Raw genomic sequence first — 17,472 nt, 5'->3', positions numbered from 1 at the left:
GTATATATTCAGAGCCATATCCCTGTAATGCTTATGGGGGAGGTGTTACTGTATATATTCAGAGCCATATCCCTGTAATGCTTATGGGGGAGGTGTTGCTGTATATATTCAGAGCCATATCCCTGTAATGCTTATGGGGGAGGTGTTGCTGTATATATTCAGAGCCATATCCCTGTAATGTTTATGGGGGAGGTGTTACTGTATATATTCAGAGCCATATCCCTGTAATGCTTATGGGGGAGGTGTTACTGTATATATTCAGAGCCATATCCCTGTAATGCTTATGGGGGAGGTGTTACTGTATATATTCAGAGCCATATCCCTGTAATGTTTATGGGGGAGGTGTTGCTGTATATATTCAGAGCCATATCCCTGTAATGCTTATGGGGGAGGTGTTGCTGTATATATTCAGAGCCATATCCCTGTAATGCTTAGAGAAGCCAGTATCTAAATAATATGTGTGAAATGCTTGACAGTGTATGTGATGTAAACAGAGAGGTCTACTTTCTTGGGGACCTGAATATTGACTGGTTTTTATCAAATTGTCCTCTCAAGAGGAAGCTTCTTACTGTATCCGGTGCCTGTAATCTGGTTCAGGTTAATAATCAACCTACCAGGGTGTTTACAAACACGACAGGAACTAGATCATCCACATGTATTGATCAAATTGTTACTAATACTGTAGAACTGTGTTCTAAAGCTGTGTCTGTACCCATTGGATGCAGTGATCACAATATAGTGGCTATATCCAGGAAAGCCAAAGTTCCAACAGCTGGCCCTAAAATAGTGTATAAGAGATCATACAAAAGATTTTGCTGTGACTCTTATGTGGATGATGTAAAAAAAATAGTTGTTCTGATGTGATTAATGAGGAGCATTAATGAGAAGAGGCAGAGGTCGAGAGCCGTGCATCCTCCAAAACACAACCCAGCCAAGCCGCATTGCTTCTTGACACAATGCCCGCTTATCCCGGAAGCCAGCTACACCTTTGTGTCTGGCCCACCACAGGAGTCGCTAGTGCGCGATGGGACAAGAACATCCCTGCCGGCCAAACCATCTCTTTACCCGGACGATGCTGGGCCAATTGTGCGCAGCCCCATGGGTCTCCGGTCGCAGCCGGCTGCGACAGAGCCTGGACTTGAACCAGGATCTGTAGTGCCTTAGACCACTGTGCCACTCGGGAGGCCCTGGCTGACTTAACTGCAAAATTGAGAAATTTTGACTAAACTCAACAAAAAGAAGAAGAAACTGTATTATGAAAGCCAAAATCAATGATATGAAGAATGATGGAAAAAAAAGTACTTTGGAGTACTGTAAATGAAATTATTTGCAGAAAGACATTCAACTCATTCTTTCATCGAATCAGATGGTCTTATTCATCACAAAACCATTTGATGTTGCCAATTATTTGAATGATTATTTCATTGGCAAAGTGGGCAAACTTAGGCAGAAAATGCCAACAACAAGCAGTGAGCCATCGTACTCATGCATAAAAAACTAATAATGAAAGAAAAGCATTGCAAGTTTGAATTTTGTAAAGTTAGTGTGGGAGAGGTGAAAAAAACTATTGTTATCGATCAGTAATGACAAACCTCCTGGCATTGACAACTTAGATAGAAAGCTACTGAGGATGGTAGCTGACTCTATAGCCACAACTATCTGTCCTATCTCTAATATGAGCCTAGAGGGATGTCTTTGTCCTCAGGCCTGGAGGGAAGCCAAAGAAATTGGCTTTATTGGTTCTAACAGCAGACCTATAAGCTTGCTGCCAGCTCTTAGCAAACTGTTAGAAAAACTTGTGTTTGACCAAATTCAATACTATTTCTCTGTAAACAAATTAACAACAGACTTTCAGCATGCTTATAGAGAAGGTCAGTCAATATGTACTGCACCGACACAAATGACTGATGATTGGTTGAAATAAATTGATAATAAGAAGATTGTGGGAGCTGTACTGTTAGATTTCATTGCAGCCTTTGATATTATTGACCATAACCTGTTATGTATGTGTTATGGCTTTTTAACCTCTGCCATATCGTGAATTCAGAGATATCTATCTAATAGAACTCAAAGGGTTTTCTTTCTGCCCTGTGTGGTGTACCGCAGGGCAGCGCTCTAGGCCCTCTACTCTTTTCTATTTTTACCAATGACCTGCCACTGGCATTGAACAAAGCAGGTGTGTCCATGTATGCTGATGATTCAACCATATACGCATCAGCAACCACAGCTAATGAAGTCACTGAAACTCTTAACAAAGAGTTGCAGTCTGTTTTAGAATGGGTGGCCAGTAATAAACTGGTCCTGAACATCTCTAAAACTAAGAGCATTGCATTTGGTACAAATAATTCCTTAAGTTCTAGACCTCAGCTGTATCTGGTAATGAATGGTGTGGCTGTTGATTAAGTTGAGGAGACTAAATTACTTGGCATTACCTTAGATAGTAAACTGTCATCATAGTTCTGTCCTTGAGCTGTTCTTGTCTATTGATGTTCTGTTATATGTCATTCTGTATTATGTTCTGTGTTCTGTGTTTTGTGTTCTGTGTTCTGTAAGAAGTTACTCCCCAGGAAGAGTAACTTCTGCTTTTGCAACAGCTACTGGGGATGCTAATAAAATACCAAGGAGAGCAGAGTGCATTGACTGTCTATCACCACTAGATGGCAGCGTTTAGTGACTGGCTTTAGAAACTGGAAGGCAGAGTGCATTGACTGTCTATCACCACTAGATGGCAGCGTTTAGTGACTGGAAGGCAGAGTGCATTGTGACTTGTGCTCTATCTGCTTCCCTGATTTCTGCTCTCGTCAAAGCCTGGGTTTTCTGCACGTTAACGATACGTCCTCCTTTCATTTAATTTAATTTAATCCTGTTGGATGCATTTGCTGTTTGTTGTGGTTGTGTTTCAGATTATTTTGTGCCCAGTAGAAATGAATGGTAAATAATGTACAAAGAAAATAATGTTTCTAAACACTTCTACATTAATGTGGATGCTACCATGATTACGGATAGTCCTGAATGAATCGTGAATAATGATGAGTGAGAAAGTTAGACACTCAAATACTGTACCATGATATTTGTGCGTCTGTAACTTTTGTGCTGTGACAAGGTAGGGTTGGTATACAGAAGATAGCCCTATTTGGTCCATATTATGGCAAGAGCTGCTCAAATAAGCAAAGACAGTCCATCATTACTTTAAGACATGAAGGTCAGTCAACGCGGAAATTTTCAATAACTTTGAACGTTTCTTCAAGTGCAGTCGCTAAAAGCATCAAGCGCTATGATGAAATTGGCTCTCATGATGACCGCCACAGGAAAGGAAGACCCAGAGATACCTCTGCTGCAGAGGATAAGTTCATTAGAGTTATCAGCCTTGGAAATTGCAGCCCAAATAAATGCTTCACAGATTTCAAGTAACAGACACATCTCAACATCAGCTGTTCAGAGGAGACTGCGTGAATCAGGTCTTCATGGTCGAATTGCTGCAAAGAAACAACTACTAAAGGACACCAATATGTAGAAGAGACTTGCTTGGGCCAAGAAACACGATGGATATTGAATATTAGACCGGTGGAAGTCTGTCCTTTGGTCTGATGAGTCCAAATTTGAGTTTTTTGGTCCTAACTGCTGTGTCTTTGTGAGACGCAGAGTTGGTGAACGGATGATCTCTGCATGTGTGGTTCCCACCGTGAAGCATGGACGAGGAGGTGTGATGGTGTGGGGTGCTTTGCTGGTAACACTTGTGATTTATTTAGAATTCAAGGCACACTTAACCAGCATGGCCACCACAGCATTCTGCAGCGATACGCCATCCCATCTGGTTTGGGCTTGGTGGAACTATCATTTGTTTTTCAACAGGACAATGACCCAAAGACCACCTCCAGGCTGTGTAAGGGCTATTTGACCAAGCAGAGGAGTGATGGAGTGCTGCATCAGATGACCTGGCCTCCACAATCACCACACCTCAACCCAATTGAGATGGTTTGGGATGAGTTGGACTGCAGAGTGAAGGAAAAGCAGCAAACAAGTGCTCAGGATATGTGGGAACTCCTTCAAGACTGTTGGAAAAGCATTCCAGGTGAAGCTGATTAAGAGAATGCCAAGAGTGTGCAAAGCTGTCATCAAGACAAAGGTTGGCTACATTGAAGAATCTCAAATATAAAATATATTTTGGTTACTACATGATTCATTGGTTATTTCATAGTTTTTATGTCTTCACTATTAGTCTACCATGTAGAAAATTGTAAAAATAAAGAAAAAACCCTTGAATGAGTAGGTGTGTCCAAAGTTTTGACTGGTACTGTACAGTCGTGGCCAAAAGTTTTGAGAATGACACAAAAATTTATTTTCATAAAGTTTGCTGCTTCAGTGTCTTTAGATATTTTCGTCAGATGTTACTATGGAATACTGAATTATAATTACAAGCATTTCATAAGTGTCAAAGGCTTTTATTGACAATTACATGAAGTTGATGCAAAGAGTCAATATTTGTAGTGTTGACCCTTCTTTTTCAAGACCTCTTCAATCCGCCCTGGCATGCTGTCAATTCACTTCTGGGCCACATCCTGACTAATGGCAGCCCATTGTTGTATAAACAATGCTTGGAGTTTGTCAGAATTTGTGGGGTTTTGTTTGTCCACCCGCCTCTTGAGGATTGACCACAAGTTCTCAATGGGATTAGGGTCTGGGGAGTTAACTGGCCATGGACCCAAAATATAGATGTTTTGTTCCCCGAGCCACTTAGTTATCACTTTGCTTTATGGCAAGGTGCTCCATCATGCTGGAAAAGGCATTGTTCGTCACCAAACTGTTCCTGGATGGTTGGGAAAAGTTGATTTTCGGAGGATGTGTTGGTACCATTCTTTATTCATGGCTGTGTTCTTAGGGAAATTTGTGAGTGAGCCCACTCCCTTGGCTGAGAAGCAACCCCACACATGAATGGTCTCAGGATGCTTTATTTTTGGCATGACACAGGACTGATGGTAGCGCTCACCTTGTCTTCTCCGGAGAAGCTTTTTTCCGGATGCCCCAAACAATCGGAAAGGGGATTCATCAGATAAAATGACTTTACCCCAGTCCTCAGCAGTCCAATCCCTGTACCTTTTGCAGAATATCAGTCTGTCCCTGATGTTTTTCCTGGAGAGAAGTGGCTTCTTTGCTGCCCTTCTTGACACAAGGTCATCCTCCAAAAGTCTTCGCCCCACTGTGCGTGCAGATGAACTCACACCTGCCTGCTGCCATTCCTGAGCAAGCTCTGTACTGGTAGTGCCCTGATCCTGCAGCTGAATCAACTTTAGGAGACGGTCCTGGAGCTTGCTGTACTTTCTTGGGCACCCTGAAGCCTTCTTCACAACAATTGAACTGCTCTCCTTGAAGTTCTTGATGATCCGATAAATGGTTGATTTAGGTGTAATCTTACTGGCAGCAATATCCTTGCCTGTGAAGCCCTTTTTGTGCAAAGAAATGATGACGGCACGTGTTTCCTTGCAGGTAACCATGGTTGACAGAGGAAGAACAATGATTCCAAGCACCACCCTCCTTTTGAAGCTTCCAGTCTGTTATTCGAACTCAATCAGCATGACAGAGTGATCTCCAGCCTTGTCCTCGGCAACACTCACACCTGTGTTAACGAGAGAATCACTGACATGATGTCAGCTGGTCCTTTTGTGACAGGGCTGAAATGCAGTGGAAATGTTTTTGGGGGGATACAGTTCATTTGCATGGCAAAGAGGGACTTTGCAATTAATTGCAATTCATCTGATCACTCTTCATAACATTCTGGAGTATATGCAAATTGCCATCATACAAACTGAGGCAGCAGACTTTGTGAAAATTAACATTTGTGTCATTCTCAAAACCTTTGGCCACGACTGTATACAGTTGAAGTCGGAAGTTTACATACACCTTAGCAAAATACATTTAAACTCAGTTTTTCACAATTCCTGACATTTTAATCTTAGTAAAAATTCCCTGTCTTAGGTCAGTTAGGATCACCACTTTATTTTAAGAATGTTAAATGTCAGAATAATAGTAGAGAGAATGATTTATTTAAGCTTTTATTTCATTCATCACATTCCCAGTGGGTCAGAAGTTTACATACACTCAATTAGTGCTTGGTAGCATTGCCTTTAAAATGTTTAACTTGGGTCAAACGTTTCGGGTAGCCTTTCACAAGCTTTCCACAATAGGTTGGATGCATTTTGGCCCAGTCCTCCTGACAGAGCTTGTGTAACCGAGTCAGGTTTGTAGGCCTCTTTGCTCGCACACTCTTTTTCAGTTCTGCTCACAAATTTTCTATAGGATTGAGGTCAGGGCTTTGTGATGGCCACTCCAATAATCACCAATCAATACTTTGAATTGCCTGAATGGCACCACATCTTCAAGATGAAATGTATTTTGAATTTTGTTCCAGCAATACGGTGCATTAAAACTAAAAGCACATTTGCCTACCTCGGTGGAGACCCTAGGACCCTCAAGAGTTAACCAATCCTATGAACGGGTTAGACAACTCAGGTGTCTATACTTAAATAGCAAAGTTAGATAAGACAGAAGGTTATGAAGTAGTTTTTGTAAACAAAAAGGGAATAATGTTGAGATCTACGGGACAACCTTCTGATCCAGTGATGAGTATTAAAACTGTCCCCTGTAACAAAACGAAGGGCATTATGGGAGATGGCATCCAAAGGTTTAAGACTAGCAGCAGCTGCACTTTGATAAATAACATCATCATAATCAACAACAGATAAAAGGTTGACTGAATAATCTGCTTCCTACTAGGCGCAATCTGTTCTATAGAAAAAGCCACCTTTAGGTCTTAGCTTCTTAACGAGCTCATCCATATTACCTCCTCCCATCTGCCCACTGCACTGAGACTAGGAAACACTGTCACCACTGAAAAGAAAAATCCACGATAATAGAGAATTTCAATAAGCACCTCTCCATGGCTGGCCATGCTTTCCACCAGGCTACCACAACCCCGACCAACAGCTCTGCACCCCCCGCAGCAAATGGCCCAAGCCCCCCCCCCCCACCCCCCTGCTTCTCCTTCACCCAAATCCAGATAGCTGATGTTCTGAAAGAGTTGCAAAATCTGGATCCCTACAAATCAGCTGGGCTAGACAATCTGGACCCTCTCTTCCTAAAATTATCTGCCGCCATTGTTCAAATCAAATCAAATCAAATTTTATTTGTCACATACACATGGTTAGCAGATGTTAATGTGAGTGTAGCGAAATGCTTGTGCTTCTAGTTCCGACAATGCAGTAATATCTAACAAGTAATCTAACCTAACAATTCCACAACTACTACCTTATACACACAAGTGTAAAGGGATAAAGAATATGTACATAAAGATATATGAATGACTGATAATACAGAACGGCATAGGCAAGATGCAGTAGATGGTATAGAGTACAGTATATACATATGAGATGAGTAATGTAGGGTATATAAATATAAAGTGGCATAGTTTAAAGTGGCTAGTGATACATGTATTACATAAAGATGGCAAGATGCAGTAGATGATATAGAGTACAGTATATACATATACATATGAGATGAGTAATGTAGGGTATGTAAACATTATATTAAGTGGCATTGTTTAAAGTGGCTAGTGATACATTTTTACATACATTTCCATCAATTCCCATTATTAAAGTGGCTGGAGTTGAGTCAGTATGTTGGCAGCGGCCACTAAATGTTAGTGGTGGCTGTTTAACAGTCTGATGGCCTTGAGATAGAAGCTGTTTTTCAGTCTCTCGGTCCCTGCTTTGATGCACCTGTACTGACCTGGCCTTCTGGATGATAGCGGGGTGAACAGGCAGTGGCTCGGGTGGTTGTTGTCCTTGATGATCTTTATGGCCTTCCTGTGACATCAGGTGCTGTAGGTGTCCTGGAGGGCAGGTAGTTTGTGCAGACCGCACTACCCTCTGGAGAGCCTTGCGGTTGAGGGCGGTGCAAGTTCCATACCAGGTGGTGATACCACCTGGACAGGATGCTCTCGAATGTGCATCTGTAAAAGTTTGTGAGTGTTTTAGATAAGCCAAATTTCTTCAGCCTCCTGAGGTTGAAGAGGTGCTGTTGCGCCTTCTTCACCACGCTGTCAGTTTGTCCGTGATGTGTACGCCGAGGAACTTCCCACCTTCTCCACTACTGTCCTGTCGATGTGGATAGGGGGCTGCTCCCTCTGCTGTTTCCTGATGTCCACGATCATTTCCTTTGTTTTGTTGACGTTGAGTGTGAGGTTATTTTCCTGACACCACACTCCAGGTGCCCTCAGCTCCTCCCTCCCAACGTATCGTCGTTGTTGCCTACCACTGTAGTGTCATCTGCAAACTTGATGATTGAGTTGGAGGCGTGCATGGCCACGCAGTCGTGGGTGAACAGGGAGTACAGGAGAGGGCTGAGAATGCACCCTTGTGGGGCCCCAGTGTTGAGGATCAGCGGGGTGGAGATGTTGTGTCCTACCCTCACCACCTGGGGGGCGGCCCGTCAGAAAGTCCAGGACCCAGTTGCACAGGGCGGGGTCGAGACCCAGGGCCACAAGCTTAATGACGAGTTGGGAGGGTACTATGGTGTTAAATGCTGAGCTGTAGTCAATGAACAGCATTCTTACATAGGTATTCCTCTTGTCCAGATGGGATAGGGCAGTGTGCAGTGTGATGGCGATTGCATTGTCTGTGGACCTATTGGGGTGGTAAGCAAATTGGAGTGCGTCTAGGGAATCAGGTAGGGTGGAGGTGATGTGATCCTTGACTAGTCTCTCAAAGCACTTCATGATGACAGAAGTGAGTGCTATGGGGTGAGAGTCATTTTGTTTAGTTACCTTAGCTTTCTTGGGAACAGGAACAATGGTGGCCATCTTGAAGCACGTGGGAACAGCATACTGGGATAGGGATTGATTGAATATGCCCGGAAACACACCAGCCAGCTGGTCTGCCCATGCTCTGAGGAAGCGGCTAGGGATGCCGTCTGGGCCAGCAGCCTTGCGAGGGTTAACACGTTTAAATGTTTTACTCACGTTGGCCACGGTGAAGGAGAGCCCACAGGCTTTGGTAGTGGGCCGTGTCAGTGGCACTGTATTGCCCTCAAAGCGAGCAAAGAAGTTGTTTAATTTGTCTGGGAGCAAGACGCCAATGTCCGTGAAGAGGCTGGTTTTCTTTTTGTAATCCGTGATTGACTGCAGACCTGCCACATACTGTACATCTTGTGTTTGAGCCCTTGAAATGCGACTCTACTTTGTCTCTATACTGACGCTTTGCTTGTTTGATTGCCTTGCGAAGGGAATAGCTACACTATTTGTATTCGGTCATGTTTCCAGTTGCCTTGCTGTCACGCCCTGACCTTAGAGATCCTTTTTATGTCTTTATTTTGGTTGGTCAGGGCGTGAGTTTGGGTGGGCATTCTATGTCTGGTGTTCTATGTTGTCCTTGTTTTGTATTTTTATGTGTTTGGCCTGGTATGGTTCTCAATCAGAGGCAGCTGTCTATCGTTGTCTCTGATTGAGAACCATACTTAGGTAGCCTGTTCCCACCTGTGTTGGGGGGTAGTTGTTTTCTGTTTTGTGTGTATAGCTTACAGAACTGTTTCGTTTCGTTCTCTCTCTTTGTTGTTTTTGTGATTTCAGTGTTCAGTTTATTTTATAACATTAAAATGAACACTTACCACGCTACACCTTGGTCCTCTTCTCCTTCTCCCGACGACGTTCGTTACACTTGCCATGATTAAAAGCGGTGGTTCACGCTTTCAGTTTTGCGCGGATGCTGCCATCAATCTACGGTTTCTGGTTAGGGTTTTAAGGTTTTAATGGTCACAGAGGGAACGACATCTCCGATGCACTTGCTAATAAACTCACTCACTGAGTCAGCGTATACGTCAATGTTGTTGTCTGAGGCTATCCGGAACATATCCCAGTCCATGTGATCGAAGCAATCTTGAAGTGTGGAATCCGATTGGTCAGACCAGCGTTGAACAGACCTGAGCACGGGTGTTTCCTGTTTTAGTTTCTGTCTATAGGCTGGGAGCAACAACATGGAGTCATGGTCAGATTTGCTGAAGGTAGGGTGGGGGAGGGCTTTGTATGTAGTTCAGAATGCTACTAGGAAGCCTTGTTCTAAGATTAGCTTTGTTCAAATCCCTAGCTACAATAAACTCAGCCTCAGGATATATGGTTTCCAGTTTACATAGAGTCCAGTGAAGTTCTTTCATGGCCGTCGAGGTATCTGCTTGGGGTGGGGACGCTAAGCTGCTAGATATCAAGTTATCGAAGTTAATCCCAGATGAGTTTTGCATTGGAGCCCTCTTTGTCTGGAGAAAATAATGAACGGCTCCAGCGCTGTATCTACTACACTTTGTTTCGGGACAAACCGCATCACTCAGAGTTCCAATGTGGCAATTGTTTCCTTGCTGAAAATGATAGGCTTGAGGTGGTTTCCTTGATCACACAGTTCACCAGCCTACATAAGAAACTGGGGAAAACGCAGTGTGGAATGTTTACCTTTTCTACGCCAGTGGCTGGCACAATGGCATTTGTGCTTGTTGGATGCATCTTCGCCTTGTCGTTTGTCATTATCCGACTGGCCGGTGTTGCCTGCAGCTCCCTCATCTGATAGTGGAGTCGGAGGAGCACTGCAAGAGGAGCATGGCAATCAAAAATGATTGCATGTCACGAGCCGTGGAAGCCGAAGACAGTGGCTTTCCGCGAAGCAGTCTACACTCCCAAGGAGAGGCCCAGAGTGGATACAAACAATGAATACTGTGACTACTGTGATTATTATTATTTGACCATGCTGGTCATTTATGAACATTTGAACATCTTGGCCATGTTCTGTTATAATCTCCACCCGGCACAGCCAGAAGAGGACTGGCCACCCCTCATAGTCTGGTTCCTCTCTAGGTTTCTTCCTAGGTTTTGGCCTTTCTAGGGAGTTTTTCCTAGCCACCGTGCTTCTACACCTGCATTGCTTGCTGTTTGGGGTTTTAGGCTGGGTTTCTGTACAGCACTTTGAGATATCAGCTGATGTAAGAAGGGCTATATAAATAAATTTGATTTGATTTGAATAGTTTCGCCATCCTGGAGCCTGATGTTCGTGCACCTTTGTTGCTCGGCGTACCTGTGTCTGCGGCCGCTGTGTTGCTCGGCGTACCTGTGTCTGCGGCCGCTGTGTTGCTCGGCGTACCTGTGTCTGCGGCCGCTGTGTTGCTCGGCGTACCTGTGTCTGCGGCCGCTGTGTTGCTCGGCGTACCTGTGTCTGCGGCCGCTGTGTTGCTCGGCGTACCTGTGTCTGCGGCCGCTGTGTCTACTCCTACAATTTCGAAATCAACGTCAGCAACCTTCCCTGTTATGGATCAAATGGGGCTTATCCATCTGTCGGAGGCCTGCGCCAGAGGCAACAGGCTCAAGATATCCTGCCTGTCGCCCATCCATAAAGGGTTCTCCGAATCCTGTGAAGCGTGGGAGTGGGCGGATTTCCTCGGCCTTCTCGCCAGCCGTGATTTTGGGCAGCTCCATGGTAAGAAATGTGTCCATTCCTGGTGTCCTATCCTGGGCATTATTATTATTATTATTATTATAAATGACATTACTAAGCTGCTCCCGAATGGACTACGTCAGGACATGGACATTGATTCTATTGTAGTCCACGTTGGTTTTAATGACATTACTAAGCTGTTCCTGAATGTACTACACCAGGACGTGGACATTGATTCTATTGTAGTCCACGTGGGTTTTAATGACATTATGAAGGACAGCTCTGAACAGTTTAAACTGGATTTTAAAGCTGATCGACTCTCTGCAAGACACTAATAAAATATCCATCCTATCTGGCCCTGTGCCCTCTCTGAATCTACTAGACACTAATAAAGACCCATCATATCTGGCCCTGTGTCCTCTCTGAATCTACTAGACACTAATAAAGACCCATCCTATCTGGCCCTGTGCCCTCTCTGAATCTACTAGACACTAATAAAGACCCATCATATCTGGCCCTGTGACCTCTCTGAATCTACTAGACACTAATAAAGACCCATCATATCTGGCCCTGTGTCCTCTCTGAATCTACTAGACACTAATAAAGACCCATCCTATCTGGCCCTGTGCCCTCTCTGAATCTACTAGACACTAATAAAGACCCATCATATCTGGCCCTGTGCCCTCTCTGAATCTACTAGACACTAATAAAGACCCATCATATCTGGCCCTGTGTCCTCTCTGAATCTACTAGACACTAATAAAGACCCATCCTATCTGGCCCTGTGCCCTCTCTGAATCTACTAGACACTAATAAAGACCCATCATATCTGGCCCTGTGCCCTCTCTGAATCTACTAGACACTAATAAAGACCCATCCTATCTGGCCCTGTGCCCTCTCTGAATCTACTAGACACTAATAAAGACCCATCATATCTGGCCCTGTGTCCTCTCTGAATCTACTAGACACTAATAAAGACCCATCATATCTGGCCCTGTGCCCTCTGAATCTACTAGACACTAATAAAGACCCATCATATCTGGCCCTGTGTCCTCTCTGAATCTACTAGACACTAATAAAGACCCATCATATCTGGCCCTGTGCCCTCTCTGAATCTACTAGACACTAATAAAGACCCATCATATCTGGCCCTGTGTCCTCTCTGAATCTACTAGACACTAATAAAGACCCATCCTATCTGGCCCTGTGCCCTCTCTGAATCTACTAGACACTAATAAAGACCCATCATATCTGGCCCTGTGCCCTCTCTGAATCTACTAGACACTAATAAAGACCCATCCTATCTGGCCCTGTGCCCTCTCTGAATCTACTAGACACTAATAAAGACCCATCATATCTGGCCCTGTGTCCTCTCTGAATCTACTAGACACTAATAAAAGACCCATCATATCTGGCCCTGTGCCCTCTCTGAATCTACTAGACACTAATAAAGACCCATCATATCTGGCCCTGTGTCCTCTCTGAATCTACTAGACACTAATAAAGACCCATCCTATCTGGCCCTGTGCCCTCTCTGAATCTACTAGACACTAATAAAGACCCATCATATCTGGCCCTGTGCCCTCTCTGAATCTACTAGACACTAATAAAGACCCATCATATCTGGCCCTGTGCCCTCTCTGAATCTACTAGACACTAATAAAGACCCATCATATCTGGCCCTGTGTCCTCTCTGAATCTACTAGACACTAATAAAGACCCATCCTATCTGGCCCTGTGCCCTCTCTGAATCTACTAGACACTAATAAAGACCCATCCTATCTGGCCCTGTGTCCTCTCTGAATCTACTAGACACTAATAAAGACCCATCATATCTGGCCCTGTGTCCTCTCTGAATCTACTAGACACTAATAAAGACCCATCATATCTGGCCTTGTGCCCTCTCTGAATCTACTAGACACTAATAAAGACCCATCATATCTGGCCCTGTGTCCTCTCTGAATCTACTAGACACTAATAAAGACCCATCATATCTGGCCCTGTGTCCTCTCTGAATCTACTAGACACTAATAAAGACCCATCATATCTGGCCCTGTGCCCTCTCTGAATCTACTAGACACTAATAAAGACCCATCATATCTGGCCCTGTGCCCTCTCTGAATCTACTAGACACTAATAAAGACCCATCCTATCTGGCCCTGTGCCCTCTCTGAATCTACTATACACTAATAAAGACCCATCATATCTGGCCCTGTGTCCTCTCTGAATCTACTAGACACTAATAAAGACCCATCATATCTGGCCTTGTGCCCTCTCTGAATCTACTAGACACTAATAAAGACCCATCATATCTGGCCCTGTGCCCTCTCTGAATCTACTAGACACTAATAAAGACCCATCCTATCTGGCCCTGTGCCCTCTCTGAATCTACTAGACACTAATAAAGACCCATCATATCTGGCCCTGTGTCCTCTCTGAATCTACTAGACACTAATAAAGACCCATCATATCTGGCCTTGTGCCCTCTCTGAATCTACTAGACACTAATAAAGACCCATCATATCTGGCCCTGTGTCCTCTCTGAATCTACTAGACACTAATAAAGACCCATCATATCTGGCCCTGTGCCCTCTCTGAATCTACTAGACACTAATAAAGACCCATCATATCTGGCCCTGTGCCCTCTCTGAATCTACTAGACACTAATAAAGACCCATCCTATCTGGCCCTGTGCCCTCTCTGAATCTACTAGACACTAATAAAGACCCATCATATCTGGCCCTGTGTCCTCTCTGAATCTACTAGACACTAATAAAGACCCATCATATCTGGCCTTGTGCCCTCTCTGAATCTACTAGACACTAATAAAGACCCATCATATCTGGCCCTGTGCCCTCTCTGAATCTACTAGACACTAATAAAGACCCATCCTATCTGGCCCTGTGCCCTCTCTGAATCTACTAGACACTAATAAAGACCCATCATATCTGGCCCTGTGTCCTCTCTGAATCTACTAGACACTAATAAAGACCCATCATATCTGGCCTTGTGCCCTCTCTGAATCTACTAGACACTAATAAAGACCCATCATATCTGGCCCTGTGCCCTCTCTGAATCTACTAGACACCAATAAAGACCCATCATATCTGGCCCTGTGCCCTCTCTGAATCTACTAGACACTAATAAAGACCCATCATATCTGGCCCTGTGTCGTCTCTGATCATATCTGGCCCTGTGCCCTCTCTGAATCTACTAGACACCAATAAAGACCCATCATATCTGGCCCTGTGCCCTCTCTGAATCTACTAGACACTAATAAAGACCCATCATATCTGGCCCTGTGCCCTCTCTGAATCTACTAGACACTAATAAAGACCCATCCTATCTGGCCCTGTGCCCTCTCTGAATCTACTAGACACTAATAAAGACCCATCATATCTGGCCCTGTGCCCTCTCTGAATCTACTAGACACTAATAAAGACCCATCATATCTGGCCTTGTGCCCTCTCTGAATCTACTAGACACTAATAAAGACCCATCCTATCTGGCCCTGTGCCCTCTCTGAATCTACTAGACACTAATAAAGACCCATCATATCTGGCCCTGTGTCCTCTCTGAATCTACTAGACACTAATAAAGACCCATCATATCTGGCCCTGTGTCGTCTCTGATCATATCTGGCCCTGTGACCTCTCTGATCATATCTGGCCCTGTGCCGTCTCTGATCATATTTGGCCCTGTGTCCTCTCTGATCATATCTGGCCCTGTGCCGTCTCTGATCATATCTGGCCCTGTGCCGTCTCTGATCATATCTGGCCCTGTGACCTCTCTGATCATATTTGGCCCTGTGTCCTCTCTGATCATATCTGGCCCTGTGCCCTCTCTGATCATATCTGGCCCTGTGACCTCTCTGATCATATCTGACCCTGTGTCCTCTCTGATCATATCTGGCCCTGTGTCGTCTCTGATCATATCTGGCCCTGTGCCCTCTCTGATCATATCTGACCCTGTGTCCTCTCTGATCATATCTGGCCCTGTGCCCTCTGATCATATCTGGCCCTGTGTCGTCTCTGATCATATCTGGCCCTGTGCCGTCTCTGATCATATCTGGCCCTGTGCCGTCTCTGATCATATCTGGCCCTGTGCCCTCTCTGATCATATCTGGCCCTGTGCCGTCTCTGATCATATCTGGCCCTGTGCCCTCTGATCATATCTGGCCCTGTGCCCTCTCTGATCATATCTGGCCCTGTGTCGTCTCTGATCATATCTGGCCCTGTGTCCTCTCTGATCATATCTGGCCCTGTGCCATCTCTGAATCGTGGCATTGAAAGCTTTAGCAGGATTCTTTCTCTTCACACCTGGCTACGTGATTATTGCAGCTCAATAGGTGTAACTTTTGTTGACAATTACGATACCTTCTGGAAACAAAACAAGTTTTATAAGGAGGATGAGATCCACCCAAATCATTTGGGTTCCTGGATCCTTTCACAGCATTATAAGGCTGCTTTGAGACAATGACTTATCAATGACCCAAGTCCAGCTCAGTTAATCTCTACCACTGTGATGCTGAGTTGTCATAATGCTTCAGGAAATCTACATTACACCAGGGATGTTGGCAGACACAATGTAAATAACCTAATGTATGTCCCTCTTACTACCCCGATCCTACAGCTATTGTATGCAGTAATCATGTGCCTATGAACCAGATTTATGCTGTTAGCACTGAGGCAGTGTGCCCTAGTAGGAAATCCACTGTGTGCAGCTCACCCTGCACTAACATAAATACCATGAGAATATTTACTTCTGCTAAGCTGAAGAAGCAAGGTTCATGAAATCAATCATTTGCTAGTAGAATTCATGTTCTGACTATCTCTGAAACTCACTTAGATAATTCCTTTGATGATACAGTGGTAGCAATAGAAGGTTATAACATTTGTGACCAACCGGCTCGATCTTATAAAGCAAAATTTGAAATTGTGTTTTTTACATTGGATAAAAGTAGAGACTCAGAGCTACAAAATGTATATCATACACTACAATTGAGGAACAATGGGAAAATAATTCCGCTTTGAAAGTTGATAAACTTGTAACCTCACTTTTGAGAAAATGTCCCTTGAATGATTTGGTACACCTACTGGAGAGCTCTTCTTTGTCTACACCCATTCAGCATCGTTCACACCCTCTTAAGCTTTAGCCCCACCCATCTTTTTAAGGATTCACATGTGAGGCTATGTACTGTACTAAACAACCAAAGATTTCAAGACTAAAGGCTGGTATGTACCACGGGTGTGTTCGTAAATTTAATCTGGAGCGCCAGAATGTGCTCTGGGTTTTTGTAAAAAGAGCATTGTCAGATTGGCCATTCGTAAATTCAGAGCGTTTTGCTCTCGGAGCGTTCAGAGCTCACACTGGACGCTCTGGCCGAAAAGTGGGGTTGATATGAGTGTTCTGACCTAACTACAACAGTCAAGCACCCAAACTAACTGGCTAACGTTGGCTAGCTTGCTAGCTACTTCCAGACACAAATGAGAGAACAGCTCACTCTGACCATTTTACTCGCCCTAGCAGAGCTGGTTAGGCTGTTTTCATGTTATCCAGAACGTTGGTGACTAACTGTGCTGCTGGCAACAATTTAATTCGGCTTTTTTGATGTTGAGCGTTCGTAAATTCATCAGTTATTCTGCTCTCTGTCACACTCAGGTGAGAGTGCTCTGAAATCGGAGTAGATAGCCAGAGCGAATTTACCAGCTACGTCTATTGACAGTTGTCGCAGTGACATAAACATTCTATTGAAATAGTTACTTGCATAGTGGAGTGTTTTGTTTAGATATCTAGCTAGCTAAACAATGAACCATAATCCTAACTCATAACGTTACTACCCTGCATGAATCTGCAGGTAGCTAACCAACCAGGTTCAATGTTACCTAGCTAACATTAGGCTAGAACTAGCAATGCAAATGAGGTGAGATACAAATAATATTACTACACAGATCATACACCTAACGTTAGCGAGCTAGCCAGCCAGCTAATGTTAGCTAGCTAGCTAACA

General features: G+C 44.1%; 1 protein-coding gene across 1 annotated transcript in view; it reads right to left on the bottom strand.

The window, feature by feature from the left end:
• The window catches only part of LOC120036667 (adhesive plaque matrix protein-like), a 29,970-nt gene extending 18,467 nt beyond the window's left edge, over window positions 1–11,503 (bottom strand). Inside the window, exons 1-3 of the mRNA XM_038983053.1 lie at window positions 11,412–11,503; window positions 11,106–11,297; window positions 10,490–10,620 (exon numbers count right to left, since the gene is read on the bottom strand). Coding sequence (XP_038838981.1) covers window positions 10,490–10,620; window positions 11,106–11,297; window positions 11,412–11,503 — 415 coding nt within the window. The remainder of the gene's footprint in view (window positions 1–10,489; window positions 10,621–11,105; window positions 11,298–11,411) is intronic.
• Window positions 11,504–17,472: the final 5,969 nt, after the last annotated feature.

Source organism: Salvelinus namaycush, unplaced genomic scaffold (genome assembly GCF_016432855.1).
Source record: "Salvelinus namaycush isolate Seneca unplaced genomic scaffold, SaNama_1.0 Scaffold1419, whole genome shotgun sequence".
Lineage (NCBI taxonomy): Eukaryota > Metazoa > Chordata > Actinopteri > Salmoniformes > Salmonidae > Salvelinus > Salvelinus namaycush.
Note: the sequence above shows the minus strand (reverse complement) of the source record. Positions and strands in the feature narration are given on the sequence as shown.